Source organism: Hippopotamus amphibius, chromosome 6, assembly GCF_030028045.1.
Source record: "Hippopotamus amphibius kiboko isolate mHipAmp2 chromosome 6, mHipAmp2.hap2, whole genome shotgun sequence".
NCBI classification, from domain to species: Eukaryota; Metazoa; Chordata; class Mammalia; order Artiodactyla; family Hippopotamidae; genus Hippopotamus; species Hippopotamus amphibius.
Window position 1 is genome coordinate 66,272,291 of NC_080191.1, and position 17,001 is coordinate 66,289,291.

General features: G+C 41.1%; 1 protein-coding gene across 1 annotated transcript in view; it reads left to right on the forward strand.

Annotated features, from left to right (window-relative positions):
- The first annotated feature begins 2,178 nt into the window (after positions 1 to 2,178).
- Positions 2,179 to 17,001, forward strand: part of MEI4 (meiotic double-stranded break formation protein 4) — a 166,189-nt gene continuing 151,366 nt past the window's right edge. Inside the window, exon 1 of the mRNA XM_057737768.1 lies at positions 2,179 to 2,410. Within this exon, the coding sequence (XP_057593751.1) occupies positions 2,179 to 2,410 (232 nt within the window). The remainder of the gene's footprint in view (positions 2,411 to 17,001) is intronic.

Genomic DNA, 17,001 nt, shown 5'->3' on the forward strand with positions numbered 1-17,001 from the left:
GTGTGCACTTGAGAAGAAAGTGTATTCTGTCGTTTTTGGATGGAATGTCCTATAAATATCAATTAAGTCAAGATGGTCTACTGTGTCATTTAGAGCTTGTGTGTCTTTATTTATTTTCTGTTTGGATGATCTGTCCATTGATGTAAGTGGGGTGTTCAAGTCTCCCACTATTATTGTGTTCCTGTCGATGTCCCCTTTTATAGCTGTTAGCATTTGCCTTATGTATTGAGGTGCTCCTATATTGGGGGCATAGATATTTACCATTGTGATATGTTCTTCTTGAATGGATCCCTTGATCATTATGTAGTGTCCTTCCTTGTCTCTTGTAATAGTCTTTACTTTCAAGTCTAATGTGTCTGATATGAGTATTGCTACTCCAGCTTTCTTCTGACTTCCATTTGCATGGAATATCTTTTTCCATCCCTTTACTTTCAGTCTATATGTATCCCTTGGTCTGAAGTGGGTTTCTTGTAGGCAGCATATAGAAGGGTCTTGTTTTTGGATCCATTCAGCCAGTCTGTGTCTTTTGGTTGGAGCATTTAATCCATTGACATTTAAAGTGATTATTGACATGTGTGTTCCAATTACCATTTTCTTAATTGTTTTGGGTTTGTATTTGTAGGTGTTTTCCTTTTCTTGTGTGTCCTACTTAGAGAAGTTCCTTTAGCACTTGTTGTAAGGCTGGTTTGTTGGTGCTGAATTCTCTTCACTTTTGCTTGTCTGGAAAGCTTTTGATTTCTCCCTCAAATCTGAATGAGATTCTTGCTGGGTAGAGTATTCTTGGCTGTAGGTTTCTTTCTTTCAGGACTTTCAGGATGTCCTGCCATTCACTTCTGGCCTGCAGAGTTTCTGTAGAAAGGTCAGCTGTTATTCTGATGGGTTTTCCCTTATATGTTGTTTGTTGCTTTTCTCTTGCTGCTTTTAATATTTTTTCTTTGTGTTGAATTGTCGTTAGTTTGATTAATATGTGTCTTGGTGTATTTCTCCTTGGGTTTATTCTGTATGGGACTCTCTGTGCTTCTTGGACTTGGTGAATTATTTCCTTTCCCATGTTGGGGAAGTTTTCCACTATAACCTCTTCAAATATTTTCTCAGACCCTTTCTTGTTTTCTCCTTCTTCTGGGATGCCTATAATTCGAATGTTGCTACGCTTAATGTTATCACTGAGGTCTCTGAGACTGTCTTCTAATCTTTTTATTCTTTTTTTCTTTTTCCTGCTCTGTGGCGTTTATTTCCCCCATTCTATCTTCCAACTCACTTATTCGTTCTTCTGCCTCAGTCATTCTGCTGGTTATAGCATCTAGAGTATTTTTAATTTCAGTTATTTTTTTATCCATTGCTGTTTGTTTTTCTGAGTTCTTATGAACTGTTTCTTGTACTTCCTCTATTTTGTTATCGAGATTTTGGATCATTTTGACTATCATTACTCTTTCTTTTTCAGGCATTTTTCCTATTTCCTCCTCATTTATTTGGTCTTATGGGTTTTTTCCTGCTCCTTTGCCTGCATGGTGTTTCTTTGTTTCCTCATGGTTGTCCAAACTTTTGGGGTTGATTGTCCTGGGTCAAGGCATCAAATGAGGCTTCTTAGGGAGGTAAGAACCAGGTGGAATCTTGAAGGACAAGCTGTGATTGGCTAGGGTGCAGCAACTCAGACCCTGAGATGCCAAAGTTTGCAGCAGAGAAAGGGTTTATTCAGGAGGCAACCAAATGAGGAGATGGGTGAACGAACCTCAAACCTGCCTTCCAGTGAACTCTTTATAAGATATAAAAACCTCAGTCCTGCCCCAGGTTTGCTGAATCAGAATTTTGGAGGGATGAGACCAGGTATATATATTAAAAAGCTCCCTCAGAGATTCCGATGTGTGTCTCGGGTTAGAAACCGCTAAATGAATTAATTTGTGTTTTTTGCATTCCAAGAATTTGTCAGATTATCCGCACCTACTGTTTTGACTCTTAATACACTTAACATGCATGTGTTTGCATTTTTCTTCTGCATATTTTTTTCACACTGTCTTCAGTTCCTGAGAAATTTTTCTGCTACTTGGTTTCAAGTTGTAAACTTAATAATTAGTGTTATTCTGCAGAATCAATTTTGAGCAAATGCAATGTACTGCAAAAGTTAAAAGAGATTTCTGTAACTTTTTTTTTTATTATTACATGATAGGTACAAAAGCCAGTATGGATGATCAAGCATGGTATTTGAGAACTTCAAAGCTGGCTCTGGCCTTGGCAATTATCCGCTCAAAGCCAGCAGACAAAAGCAGCAGAGAATACACGGAGCATCTTGCAAGGATGGTATCTGGGCAGGAATCAAAGTGGAGATCAAAAGTCGAAGCCTTGGAAGCTGAAGTTCTGCAATTGCGTCAAAAACTTCTTCTGAGCAGGATTTGTTCAGGATCATTTGAGAGTGGTGAGTGGATGAAACTTGGGGATATATCAATCTGTTTTAGTTCCGCTTCACAGCTGTTTAGAAATTTATTACCAAAACACCAAGTTGTTTAGTTTCCTAAAATTAGACTTCTTCTTGCCCTGTAAAGATTTCTTACTTCTAGTCATTCATGAAAAGCTTATTGTCACTTTCAAATGAATGGGGCTACATTGCACATGGGGCTGAAGTTGGAAAATGAAAATTGTCTAGACGAGAAGGCAGTAATGCTTTAAGCTTACTGGAGAAATTAATTAAAAAATCTCCTTCATCCATATTTTTTTACTCTGAATTTTATGTTGCTTTTATATTACGTAATTCATCCAGCAGTCCAATGTCAAGTATCAGCTCTGGACCAGGCATGTGGTGGGTGGTGAGGACCCAGAAACACATAGAGAGAGGTGCTGCCCTTACCACGAAGTACCCGCTGTGTTAGCAGGGAAGACAGACCTATGGGAAATTAACCCAGTTGTGATGAACGTTATCATAGAGATAGCGACAGAGTGCAACAGGGTGCAGAGGGAGGAAGCGGTTCATTTTGCCTGCTTTCTGGACAAGGCTTCTCAGGTCTGGGCCTCAGGGATCTGTTTGTAGTGAGGTGGTGAGAGCCTGCAGCAAGGGGCAGGAGCATGAGCCGGGCAGCAGGACATCTCAGAGCCCAGGACACTGTAAGGTGGAGATCTGTTGGGAGAAGAGGAGAGGTGAGTTGAGACCAGGTTCAGAAGGGCTTTGGATGTCAGCCTGAGGAACATTCCCTGTCAGTGAGTGGGCCAAACAATGTGTGGTCTCCATGGGACCCTTGAGAGAGAGTGAAAAGGGGGCCGTAATAATGACACAAGGACCACAGGGAAAACCGGGACCCCGGGGACATACTGGAGCACCTGGCACCTCCTTCCCCAGGAGCCGTTTGCCATTTTGACTCAGAGGACTGACCCTCACATTGTGATTGTGCAATGTAATTCAGGTGATTTGTGAAAGATATAAATCAGATCATGTTACTCCTTTGCCTAAAACCTTTCCCTCACTTCCCATGGTGCCTCATGCTGGACTCCCCCTGGTGGCGATGGCTTGTGAGGCCGTGGTGATTTCTCCTTTGGGGATGTGGTGACAGGCACAGGGCCTTGTTAGTGGAAAAAATGCCTTAGGACTTCAGTGAGCAGATTTATATCTAAGGTTTGAGTGTGTGTGTGTTTGTGTGTGCGAATGTGCGGGGGTGGGGGGCGGGGATCTGGACGGTTGCTGTGATACTTGCACAGTGCTTTGGCAATTACGGGGGGACGGAGATGGATGCCCTGGCGGACATATGCTTTTTCCCCTACAACTGACCTACTCAATATCTTCACAAATGATACGTAGGTTACTGGATGAGCAATTGGCCAAAGTGAAAAGAACGTAAGAGTAAATCAAACCAAATTAACTCATTGACTTATCTGTTTATTTAGTAAATGCTCATTGGATCCGGGGCTCAGGTGTCGCGTGCTTGGGACTGGGGAGTGTGTTGGGCAGGGCAGCACTGTCAGTTTAGGTTGAACTTAGCTCTTCCCAGTTTGGGGTCCCAGGGAGCATCCGGCCCAGCCAGATGGCTTTGGGAGCTTCCCTGTCCTTCTTGCTGACGTTGCTCAAGTTTGTCCACCATCCCCTGCTGTTCCCCTTACTGCTTTATACCCTGAAGAGTGAGCTGTCACTGCCCCACTGCCTACCCCAGACCCCACTTCTCATTTCCTCTAAGTCTGCATTCAGGCAGAGTTTCTTAGCTGACTGGTGCTGATGAGGTGTCTGAGCAGGGGCTGGATATCACCGCCACCCAGTGTGGAGCTTGTCTTGGCTCCCAGTTGCCACTCTTCTGGTCCTGCCTACTCAGCCTCTGTCCCTTCCCTTCCTTCTCACCCTGTTCCAGACCACATACTGGGGAGACACCGCCAATAACAGAGTTGCAGACACAGTTGTGGAGCTCAGCATTTATATGTTGGGGCCTTCCCTGTTTTACAGATGCTGAAGGAGCTTGGAAGATGAATGCATAAGCATTTCCTTCTTCACATAAACTCCTATACTATAAATTGTAAAGTATAATAATAGTGGGATTTTGCCTAAAATTGCAGTTGATTTAAAACACACATGCATAATGTACATAAACTTCAGAGAATGTGTCCTTATTTTAATATAGATTCTAATGAAAGTCTGTAAAATAATTTAAAGTAAATTTATCATTGTACATTAGAAATGCTTTACCCATTATATATAAAAATTGAATTAAACTTTTGATGTCAGAGACCATCAACCTACAAAGAAATTAAACTGAAGGCTGAAAAAGCTTAGAATTTTTAATGGCTTTAATAGTGACAAGGTGATAATTTAGAAATGTGAACACCTTCCTTATCATCACAGGCACTGGCTCTGGTAGGAATGGTGGAGATAGGGAGTCAGGCGGGCCAAACAAGCCCTGGCACACAGACGGGGCCTGAGGGAGCTTCAGGGGCTGGGCCTGGGCGAGGCAGCGGGGCATCCCATATGTGGAGTGCTCCAGGTGGAGGCCATCAGTCCTGCTGCGCTCTCCCTGTGCCAGGCTCAGAATCTCACTGCATCATACCACCTCAGCTGCGTTTCAAGAGGGTATCTGGCATGTCCAGGTAATGCCCCAGTTGGAGTGCATCTCTGGATTCCCTCCGCTTCTCTTCATTCCCCGTACCACTGCCTTGGTCTTGTCTGAAAAAATTCCAACTGGACTCTATGTCTGTGGCTGTTGCCTTGCTGTGTTCAAGTGCGTATTGCAGCCCAGTCTCAGGTCTTCTCCCTTACTTTAGGATGAAGTCCCCGAACCGTAAAATGGGCCCCAAGCCTCTGCACAGTGTAGTACTCGCTCCCTTTTCCAGCCCAGCCTCTCACCACTATGTCCCCCACATTTCTGCTCTGCGACACGCAGAATTTCTTCCTCCACCTTGTTCTCTCTCAGATCCAGGCTTTTACGCATGTGGTTTCTCTCTGGGGAATATGTTCTCCCTCTCCTTTTGGTCTAGTTGTGCACTACAGTATTCTGCTGATGTAGTTTTCAAATCTCTTCAGCCTTCGTTGACTACCTCCCTAGACTAGATCTGATTCTCCTAATTGGCGGGACGGGGAGGTGGGGAGCATAATATCCTGTACTTTCACAGCATTTGTGAGCTAATGCACAATGGTTTAATCAGCCTGTCTTCCCCATAAGGCCTACACTCCATGCTTGCAGGGAGTGCATCTTTTCTCGTCACCACTGTATTCCTAGGTTAGCATGGTGCCTGGGGTGGAGGGGCTTCTTGGTGATATTTATTGAATGAATATGTGCAAACAAGATTTGTGTGTTAATATCTGGATCAAAGTGGCTTGCTGATCTGTCATTTCTGGAGATCTACCAAACCCCTGTAGCGGTGGAAGGAGGATCAGAGGGCGAATCCAGCACCCTCGGGAAAGGGACCCACTCAGGTAGGGTGAGTATCAGGACCCCTCTTCTGAGGGACCTGTGCAAGCACACAGTGGTGTCATCAGAACAGAATAAATGAAGAGTGGCAATGCTGATGGCCCCTCTGCAGAACAAAAGTTAAAACTGCTCAAAGTACTTGTGCATTCCTAGGTCTTCGCTCATTTTGATTTTTGAGGGGAATACTTTCACCTGTAGCAAATTTAATCTAGTCCTTCTTTTGCAGGAAGGGGGAGCCCTTCCAGGGCCCAAGAGTGGGCTCTTGTCTAATACTCAGAAATGAATTGTCCAAGAAGACACGTGCTAACAAAGCAAAAGACTTTTTGGAAAGGGATGCCCGGGCCGAGAGCAGCAGGGGAAGGGAACCCAGGAGAGCTGCTCTGTCACGTGGCTAGCAGCCTCAGGTTTATGGTAATGGGGTTAGTTTCCAGGTTGTCGCTAACCAATCATTCTGACTCAGGGTCCTTCCCGGTGGTGCGTGCATAACTTAGTCAAGATGGATTCCAGCGAGAAGGATTCTGGGAGGTTGGTAGGACATGTGGACTGGAGTCTCCTCTCCCTTTTGACCTTAACTGAATCTTCCAGTTGGTGGTAGCTTGTCAGTTCTGCGTTCCTTACCAGGACCTCCTGTTGTAAAATAACTCATGCAAGTGGTTACTGTTGTGCCTGGCCAGGGTGGGGGGTTTTGGTCAGTGGTTCCCCTAATACTTCCATCTAGGATTATATTCATTTTCTGCAGGGTGTTTGTGTGTGTGTGTGTGTGTGTGTGTGTGTGTGTGTTTTGAATGGCCTGCTTTTGGTTTTCAAATATTGAGATTCTGTTAGAAATCTGAAGATACCTTGAGGATTCTGGATTTTATACTTGGATCCTAAACATCTTACAATTTATCTTTTTAGATTAGTTCAGTGTGCAGTGAAGAGAATCCAGGTAGAGAGCTGTGGGAAAATTAATGGAATAATGTCAATTCCATTGTCAAAGCCAGGAGGTCAGAAGACTAGGGTAAATAGGACTGGCCTTGAGATTCTGCATTTCTGACAAGCTCCCAGTGATGTCGGCGCTGCTGCTCTGAAGACCACAGTGTGAGGAGTGGGGACAGGGGACCCTGGTGGGGGGTGTTTGTGAAGGAAGGAGAAGTGACAGGTTGGCATTTGGGGTGGGTGCAAGGTGGAGAGAAAGTTTTCTTGTTAGGATGGAAAAGACATCAGCCCACTGGTACTTTGGTGGGGAGGAACAGAGAGAGGAAAGGGGAAGATACAAAAGGAAGAGGATAATAAAGGAATCACAGGTGGCTTGGGGCCCTAAACCTAGAAGAGCTACGGAGCACACGTGGAGAGACTGACCCTTGGCCCCAAGAAGGAGCCGCCCTCTATTCTGGAAGAGGGAGTCGGTGCCCTTTGATGTGTGTTTCTGAGAGTCATTCCTGGCAGCTCTTCAAGGAGCTCCTCCCCTTTAAAGTTCTCCTGCGCCACCCACCCTGCTTCCTAAATCTGTCTACTGGTTCTGTTGTTTCTGTTTTCAAACTGCCTTTGGATTCTCATTCTTGCATTTCTTCCCCTGCTGTTTCAACTCTGGTCTGAGTCTGCCGTACCTCTTGCTTTGATTGTATAGATAAAGGAATGAGGAAAACAAGTTAGCTAACTTGCCAGAGGTTAAATGGGTGACAAGTGGAGTGGGATTCCTGTAGGATTGTTGAACCATGCCCTTCTAATACTTTAAAGTGTTTTCTTAAACAGGTGTTTCTCAAACTGTGGTCCCCAGATCAGCTGCATCAGCATCAGGTGTGAATGTGACAGATTTACAGACCTCACCCCTTAACCGAATTAGGAACCTTGGGGTAGAGCCAGCAATCTGTGGCTTAACCAGCCCCACGGTGAGTCTGATGAAAACTGAAGTTTGAGAACTGCAGAAACCACTGGATTAATAAACACATAAACGTGAAATATATCCTCAGGGAACATAATGAGACCTCTCCAGAAAAGGGGTCATATGACATATGACATTTACATACCAAGGGATTTGTTGGCAAGACTCTGAAAGATTCCTTAATACCAACTGATAATACTTGGCCCTCAGTCACCAAAGAATTGAGAAAGTGTTCATTTAGAGCCTGCTTGAGCTGAAGCAGGTAGTGGAACTTAGAGAAAATGAGCAAAGAAATAAAATAGCAGAATTAATAGTAATGTGACTCTAATGACCAGATTTGATACTGTTTGATACCATTCAGTGAAATACATATATAAACGTAGGAATCTAGGAGATGAGTATTGTGGATTCTTGTTCTAGGAGAATTTCTCTCTTCCCTCTTTATACCCCCTCTCGTCACCTCCTCCCTCCATCCTGTTTCCCTTGTCTCTTCTTCATAGGCATCCTATGTGCAGTCCTGAATAGATGCCTTATTTTCTGTATATAAGATGTGCAGTTGTATAAGACAGCCCCCCTTTTTTTGCAGGGAAAAAACTTTTCTTATATCTATTTCAAGTCATTTTGGAGATAAATTGTAGGGGAAAATATTGCATAGGAGAAACAATATATTGTATTCTAGAAACTAGTAGAAAACCTTAAGTTCCGATTATATTATACCAATCCTTCAATAAGTGTATAATGTAACATAGCTAAAAAGAAATGTATTGCTGTCAATGACTGCTAGCATGTTGCAGGCAACAAGACAAAAAACACTGAGTCATAAGTGAAGTCAGTCACGCGTGTACAACTGTAAACACATGTACTTACATTGTATTCTGGATGATTCTAAGAGCCAAACCAGCTAATTTGGATATCATGTGAATTTGAGTGAATTCCGAAATGGAATATGGAGACAAAGGACTCATTCAGGAGGAAGAGCATTATTACGTCTCTCATACTGCACATAAATTGTGGCCTTTTCAGTTGAATCTCCTGTTTTAGAGAACTGATTTCTGTGATTTTTAAAAATTAAATTGTTTGAAAGCCTTTCTTAGAGTAAGTGTAAAAACTAAATCCACGGGAGTGCCTGGCTGGGGTGTGTGCTGTGAAGGGGACACTGAGACTGGGAGCTACTCTTGTTATTTCATGGTAAGCATGATAATTTTTCTTGTTTTTGGTCTCTCCCATTTCTCTCAGAGTCAGAGAGAAATATTGCCTGTGTATATTTAATTCACATCTGCCAAGTTTTGTGCTTTGACATAAACAAGAAAAAGATTGCTTCCAGAGCAAGCTGGTTCTTATGCTTTCAAAGCCCAGCTCTAAACATTCCTCATTACTCTTTTAATTAATAAGTCACACGAAGAACAGGCTAAGCTGCTTTTGTGTCCTCCCTTAGTGCAGTCTTATGCAGTAGGTTTTCAAAGATGTTTCTTGGCTTGATATTTAAATGATTATTTCTGATTAGGTTTGTAAATATTGGTAGCAGAAATAATTTTCCAGCTAAGGTAGGATTTTTTGGTGTAAAATGTAATACAGATAAAATGTTAACATTTTGTATCAATTTGAAAAGTAATCACTGGGTTAAAAAGTAACTGGTAAAAATTTAAGTAATGCTTCTCCTTCTACATACTTTTTTTTTTTAAGAAATTTTATTGAGATACAGTTAACAGACAATAAACTTCATATGTTTAGAGTGTACAATTTGGTATTTTTTTTCTTATTAGTAATGTATATATGGCAATCCCAGTCTCCCAATTCATTCCCCACAACCCTCCCTGCTTTCCCCACTTGGTGTCCATATGTTTGTTCTCTACATCTGTGTCTCTGTTTCTGCCTTGCAAACCGGTTGATTTGTACCATTTTTCTGTATTACACATATATGTGTTAATATACAATATTTGTTTTTCTCTTTCTGACTCGCTTCACTCTGTATGACAGTCTCTAGGTCCATCCATGTCTCTACAAATGTCCCAGTTTCATTGGTTTTTACAGCTAAGTAATATTCCATTGTATATATGTACCACATCTTTTTTATCCATTCATCTGTTGATGGACTTTTAGGTTGCTTCCATGTCCTGGCTATTGTAAATAGTGCTACAGTGAACATTGGAGTGCATGTGTCTTTTTGAATTATGGTGTTCTCTGGGTATATGCCCAGTAGTGGGGTTGCTAGGTCATATTGTAATTCTATTTTTAGTTTTTCAAGGAACCTCCATACTGTTCTCTATAGTGGCTGTATCAATTTAGATTCCCACCAACAGTGCAAGAGCATTTCCTTTTCTCCACACCCTCTCCAGCATTTACTGTTTATAGATTTTCTGATGATGCCCATTCTCACCGGTGTGAGGTGATACCTCATTGCAGTTTTGATTTGCATTTCTCTAATAATTAGTGATGTTGAGCAGCTTTTCATGTGCCTCTTGGCCATCCATACGTCATCTTTGGAGAAATGCCTGTTTAGGTCTTTGGACCATTTTTTGATTGGGTTGTTTGTTTTTTTGATATTGAGCTGGATAAACTGTTTACATATTTTGCAGATTAATCCTTTGTTAATTCGTTTGCAGATATTTTTTCCCATTCTGAGGGTTGTCTTTTCGTCTTGCTTATAGTTTCCTATAAGCTTTTAAGTTTCATTAGGTCCCACTTATTTATATTTTTTTTATTCCCATTACTTTAGGGGGTGGATCAAAAAAGATCTTGCTGTGATTTATGTAGAATAGTGTTCTTCCTATGTTTTCCTCTAGGAGTTTTATAGTGTCTGGCCTTACATTTAGGTTTGTAATGATTTTGAGTTTATTTTTGTGTATGGTGTTAAGGAGTGCTCTAATTTCATTCTTTTACATGTTGCTATTCAGTTTTCCCAGCACCACTTACTGAAGAGGCTGCCTTTTCTCCATTGTATATCCTTGCCTCCTTTGTCATAGATTAGTTGACCATAGTTTATCTCTGGGCTTTCTATCCTGTTCCATTGATCTATATTTCTGTTTTTGTGCCAGTACCATACTGTCTTGATCCCTGTAGCCTTGTAGTATAGCCTGAAGTCAGGAAGCCTGATTCCACCAACTCTGTCTTCCTTCTCAAGATTGCTTTGGCTGTTCGGGGTCTTTTGTGTTTCCATACAAATCGTAAAATTTCTTGTTCTAGTTCTGTGAAAAATGCTATTGGTAATTTGATAGGGGTTACATTGAATCTGTGGATTAATTTGTATAGTATAGTCATTTTCACGATGTTGATTCTTCCAATCCAAGAACATGGTATATCTCTCTGTTTGTGTCATCTTTGACTTCTTTCATTAGTGTCTTATAGCTTTCTGAGTACAGGTCTTTTACCTCCTTGATTAGGTTTATTCCTAGCTATTTTGTGCTTTTTGTTGCAATGGTGAATTGGATTATTTCCTTAATTTCTCCTTCTGATCTTTCATTGTTAGTGCATAGAAATGCAAGAGATTTCTTTGTGTTAATTTTGTATCCTGCAACTTTACCAAATTCATCGATTAGCTCAAGTGGTTTTCTGGTGGCATCTTTAGGATTTTCTATGTATAGTTTCATGTCATCTGCAAACAGTGACAGTTTTACTTCTTCTTTTCCAATTTGGATTCCTTTTATTTCTTTTTCTTCTCTGATTGCTGTGACTTAAAATTCCAAAACTATGTTGAATAATAGTGGTCAGAGTGGGTACCCTTGTCTTGTTCTTGATCTTAGAGGGAATGCTTTAAGGTTTTCACCATTGAGAAGAATGTTTGCTGTGGGTTTGTCACATATGGCCTTTGCTGTGTTGAGGTAGGTTCCCTCTATGCCCACCTTTTGGAGAGTTTTTATCATAAATGGGTGTTGAATTTTGTCAAAAGCTTTTTCTGCATCTATTGAGATTATCATGTGGTTTTATCCTTCAATTTGTTAATGTGGTGTATCACATTGATTGATATGCATATATTGAAGAATCCTTGCATTCTAGGGATAAACCCCACTTGATCATGGTGTATGATCCTTTTAATGTGTTGTTGGAGTCTGTTGGCTAGTATTTTGTTGAGGATTTTTGCATCTAAATTCATCAGTGATTTTGGTCTTTAATTTTCTTTTTTGTAGTATCTTTGTCTGCTTTTGGTATTAGGGTGATGGTGGCCTCATAAAATGAGTTTGGGAGTGTTCTCTCCTCTGCAGTTTTTGGAAGAGCTTGAGAAGGATGGGTGTTAGCTCTTCTCTAAATGTTTGAAAAAATTCACCTGTGAATCCATCTGGTCCTGGACTTTTGTTTGTTGGAAGATTTTTAATCACAGTTTCAATTTCATTACTTGTGATTGGTCTGTTCATATTTTCTATGTGTTCCTGATTCAGTCTTGGAAGGTTATACCTTTCTAAGAATCTGTCCATTTCATCCAAGTTGTCCATTTAATTGGCATATAGTTGCTTGTAGTAGTCTCTTACAGTGCTTTTTATTTCTGTGGTGTCTGTTGTAACATCTCCTCTTTCATTTCTAATTTTATTGAGTCCTCTCCCTCTTTTTCTTAATGAATCTTGCTAGAGGTTTATCAATTTTATTTATCTTCTCAAAGAACCAGCTTTTATTTTTATTGATTTTTGCTATTGTTTTCTTTGTTTCTATTTCATTTATTTCTGCTCTGATCGTTTTGATTTTTCTCCATCTACTAACTTTGGGTTTTGTTTGCTCTTCTTTCTCTAGTTTCTTTAGGTGTAAGGTTAGATTGTTTATTGGGGATTTTGCTTGTTTCTTGAGGTAGGATTGTATTTGTATAAACTTACCTCTTAGAACTGCTTTTGCTGCATCCTATAAGTTTTGGATTGTTGTGTTTTTATTGTCTTTTGTCTCTAGATATTTTTGATTTCCCCTTTGATTTCATCAGTGATCTCTTGGTTATTTAGTAGTGTGTTGTTTAGCCTCCATGTGTTTGTGTTTTTTACAGCTTTTTTCCTTTAATTGATTTCTAATCTCATAGCGTTGTGGTCAGAAAAGCTGCTTGATACGATTTCAGTTTTCTTGAATTTACCAAGGCTTAATTTATGACCCAAAATGTGATCTATCCTGGAGAATGTTCCATGTGCACTTGAGAAGAATGTGTAATCTGCTGTTGTTGGATGTAATGTCCTGTAGGTATCTATTAATTCAAGCTGATTTATTGTGTCATTTAAAGCTTGTGTTTCCTTATTAATTTTCTGTGTGGACGATCGGTCCATTGGTGTAAGTGGGGTGTTAAAGTCCCCCACTATGATTGTGTTACTGTTGATTTCCTCTTTCATAGTTGTCAACATTTACCTTATGTATTGAGGTGCCCCTATATTGGGTGCATATATATTTATAATTATCTCCTCTTCTTGCATGGATCCCTTGATCTTTATGTAGTGTCCTTTCTTGTCTCTTGTAACTTTTTTTTTTTTTATTTTAAAGTCTATTTTATCTGATATGAGCATTGCTACTCCAGCTTTCTTTTGTTTTCCTTCTGCATGGAATATCTTTTTCCATCCCCTCACTTTCAGTCTGTATGTGTCCCTAGATCTGAAGTGGGTCTCTTGTAGACAGCATATATATGGGTCTTGTTTTTGTATCCATTCAGCCAGTGTGTGTCTTTTGGTTGGTGCATTTAGTCCATTTACATTCAAGGTAATTATTGATATATATGTTCCTATTACCATTTTCTTAATTGTTTTGTTTTTCTTTTTGTGGATCCTTTTCTTCTCTTATGTTTCCCGCTTAGAGAAGTTCCTTTAGCATTTATTGTAGGGCTGGTTTTGTGGTGCTGAATTCTCTTAGCTGTTGCTTGTCTGTAAAGCTTTTGATTTCTCCATCAAATCTGAATGAGATCCTTGCTGGGTAAGGTATTCTTGGTTGTAGTTTCTTCCCTTTCATCACTTTAAATATATCGCGCCACTCCCTTCTGGCTTGCAGAGTTTCTGCTGAGAAGTCAGCCATTAACCACATGGGAGTTTCCTTGTATGTTATTTGTCGTTTTTCCCTTGTTGCTTTTAATAATATTTCTCTGTCTTTAATTTTTGTCAATTTGAGTACTATGTGTCTTGGCTTGTTTCTCCTTGGGTTTATCCTGCCTGGGACTCTCTGTGCTTCCTGGACTTGGGTGGCTATTTCCTTTCCCATGTTAGGGAAGTTTTCAACTAGAATCTCTTCCAGTATTTTATCAGGTCCTTTCTCTCTCTCTTCTCCTTCTGGGACCCCTGTAATGCGAATGTTGGTGTGTTTAACATTGTCCCAGAGGTCTCTTAGGCTGTCTTCAGTTCTTTTCATTCTTTTTTCCTTATTCTTTTCTGCATCAGTAATTATCACCATTCTATCTTCCAGGTCACTTATTTGCCCTTCTGCCTCAGTTAATCTGCTATTGGTTCCTTCTAGTGTATTTTTCATTTCCGTTATTGTGTTGCATATCTCTGTTTGTTTGTTCTTTAATTCTTCTAGGTCTTTGGTAAACTTTTCTCGCAACTTTTTGATCTTTGCATCCAGTCTTTTTTCAAAGTCCTGGATCATCTTCACCATCATTATGTTGAATTCTTTTTCTGGAAGGGTGCCTATCTCCTCTTCATTTAGTTATTTTTCTGGGGTTTTGTCTTGTCCCTTCATTTGCTACAAAGTCCTCTGCTTTTTCATTTTCTCTCTCTTTCTGTGGCTGTGGTTTTCAGTTCCACAAGACAAAATACTACTGATACTGCTTGGTACTGCTGTCTGCCCTTTTGTGGAGGAAGCTATCTAGGAGACTCCTGTGTGCTTCCTGATGGGAGGGACTGATGGTGGCTAGGGCTGGGTGGGTGGTGCTCAGTAAAACTTTAATCTGCTTGTCTGCCAGTGGTTGGGGCTGTGTTCCCACCTTGTTGGTTGTTTGGTCTGAGGCGACCCAGCACTGGAGCTTACAGGCTCTTTGGTGGGGCTAATGGCGGACTCTGGGAGGGCTCACGCCAATGAGCACTTCTCAGAACCCCTGCCGCCAGTGTCCCTTTCTCCTCAGTGAGCCACATCTGCCCCCCACCTCTGCAGGCAACCCTCCAATACTGGCAGGTAGGTCTGCTTCAGTCTCCTATCGGGTCACTGCTCCTTCCCGCTGGGTCCTGGTGAGCACACTTTTTTGTGTGCCCTCCAAGAGTGGAGTCTCCATTTGCCTCAGCCCTGTGGAGGTCCTGCAATCAAATCCTGCTGGCTTTCAAAGTCTGATTCTCTGGGGATTCCTTCTCCCATTGGCGGACCCCTAGGTTGGGAAGCCTGACGTGGGGCACACAACCCTCACTTTAGTGGGTGGACTTCTGCAGTATAACTGTTCTCCAGTTTGTGAGTCACTCACCCAGCATTTATGGGATTTGATTTTAACACAATTGCACCCTCCTACTGTCTCATTGTGGCTTCTCCTTTGTCTCTGGATGTGGGGTGTCTTTTTTGGTGAGTTCTGGTGTCTTTTTGTTGATGATTGTTCAGCAGTTAGTTGTAATTCCGGTGCTCTTTCAAGAGGGAGTGAGCGCACGTCCTCCTACTCTGCTGTCTTGAATCATCTCTCTACATACGTTTAATTGTATTTGGAGTTTTTCTAATTTTCTAGTAAAACAGAATATGCAGAATTTAAGCATCTTTCCTCCTGCCCTTGTTATTCTAATAATAGCTTATATCTGGAACTTCCCCTGAAACTTAATATAATTTGTCCATTCTTTATGTAAAGTAATATTTTTGTTAGAGTGACCGTATTCTTCTTCCCAGGTCATACAAGTTAGATGGCATTTTGCATACTTAATGTCTAATTTTGTTGATAACTATGCTTTTAATAAGTCTGCAGTTATTTCTACCTGTGTATTTTATGAAATGTTTATCCTCATCTGATTAGTTTTTCCTCTGTGAACCACAAAGCATCTCCTCATATGTGTAATTTCCAAGCAGGATTCCGTCCAAAGTAGGCCAAGTCCATTTTGGTGGCTGCTCTGTGTGGCCCCACAGCTCTCTGATGTCTGATGGGGCAAGGAAGACAGGGCAGCCAACCCGAAGGGCTCTGGGCCTCAGTGAGCTGTACTTTTCCAGGCCCTCCGAAGCCTCTCGTTAAAGAAGTGCTTAGTCTGTGCACAGGCATCTGTGACAGTGAACACAGTGATGACAACTTATCTGCTCATTTCTCTTTTAGACAGCAAATGCCATTTGTACCTAGGCCTTTTGTACTCACAGGGCTATGTGAAAAAGAAAAGTACCTTTAATGAGGTGTGCAATGTACAGTTTAAAAATTTATGTTTAAGTGACTTTCTGAAAGGCTTTTCCTCTTCAGAGTTGGTAGACATCAGGCCAGAGTTCCTGGTAGTGGCTTAAATGCTGCCCCTGCACTTGAATCCCCTGGGAGCTGTGAAAAATCTTGATGCCTGCGTTGCACCCCAGAGAAATGATGTCAGAATCTCTGGGGGTTGGACTGAGGTTATCGGTATTCTTTCACCATCTTTACGTTATTCTGAAGTACAGCCAAGATTGAGAAACACTGCTTAAGGCCAACTTTTATTTTCTTTGTTCCACCCAAATGCCCTTATTTCCAGTTTTCATTATTAATCCCATTTAGTTTTAATCCCCTTGTTTACTTGGCATGTTCTCTGTAGAATGCTGCAATTATTGACTAGAAAGAGTGGAACACACTGATATTGGCTCTTTGGGGGAGATACCTGGTGATAGATTTAGTTCACACTAATTTACTGTAATTATGAGTTTTGGGAGCATGTGTGGTACTGGTGGGAGGGGATGGTGGGTCTGTGGGCAGCTGGGGGAAGAGCCGAACGGTTGTCTGTGTGCATGTTTGGGTGTGTTGGTGGCCTGATTAGGACTGGAGTTGGGCCTTTGGTGGGGATCACAAGTGCTTTGGTGTGAATAGTGAGCAACTATTAAATGAAATAGCAATTTTTTCCAACTTCCTTTTCTTTATTCTGTAAGGGTAAAGAGTAGTAGTACACAGCTTCTTCTAGCTTTAAAAGCAGTATCACAGGTATATCATTTTTAAAATTAGGGAATACCGTACTTGTATTTCTGCTCTTCGTCCAATATTATTTGTTCAATTTAGTATATGGCTTAATCTGTGGTATGCTTTTAAAATGCTTCTTCTTAGATTACTGCTGTAATTACTATAGTGTTCAGGGTTCTTGAATTAACAGTGATACTCCACAGTCCATGGTGAGTTAAGAGACCTCTCTGGAAAGAATCAAGTATCATTCCTTCTGCTGACTTACATTTGGAGGTGAAATTTTATCAGCAATG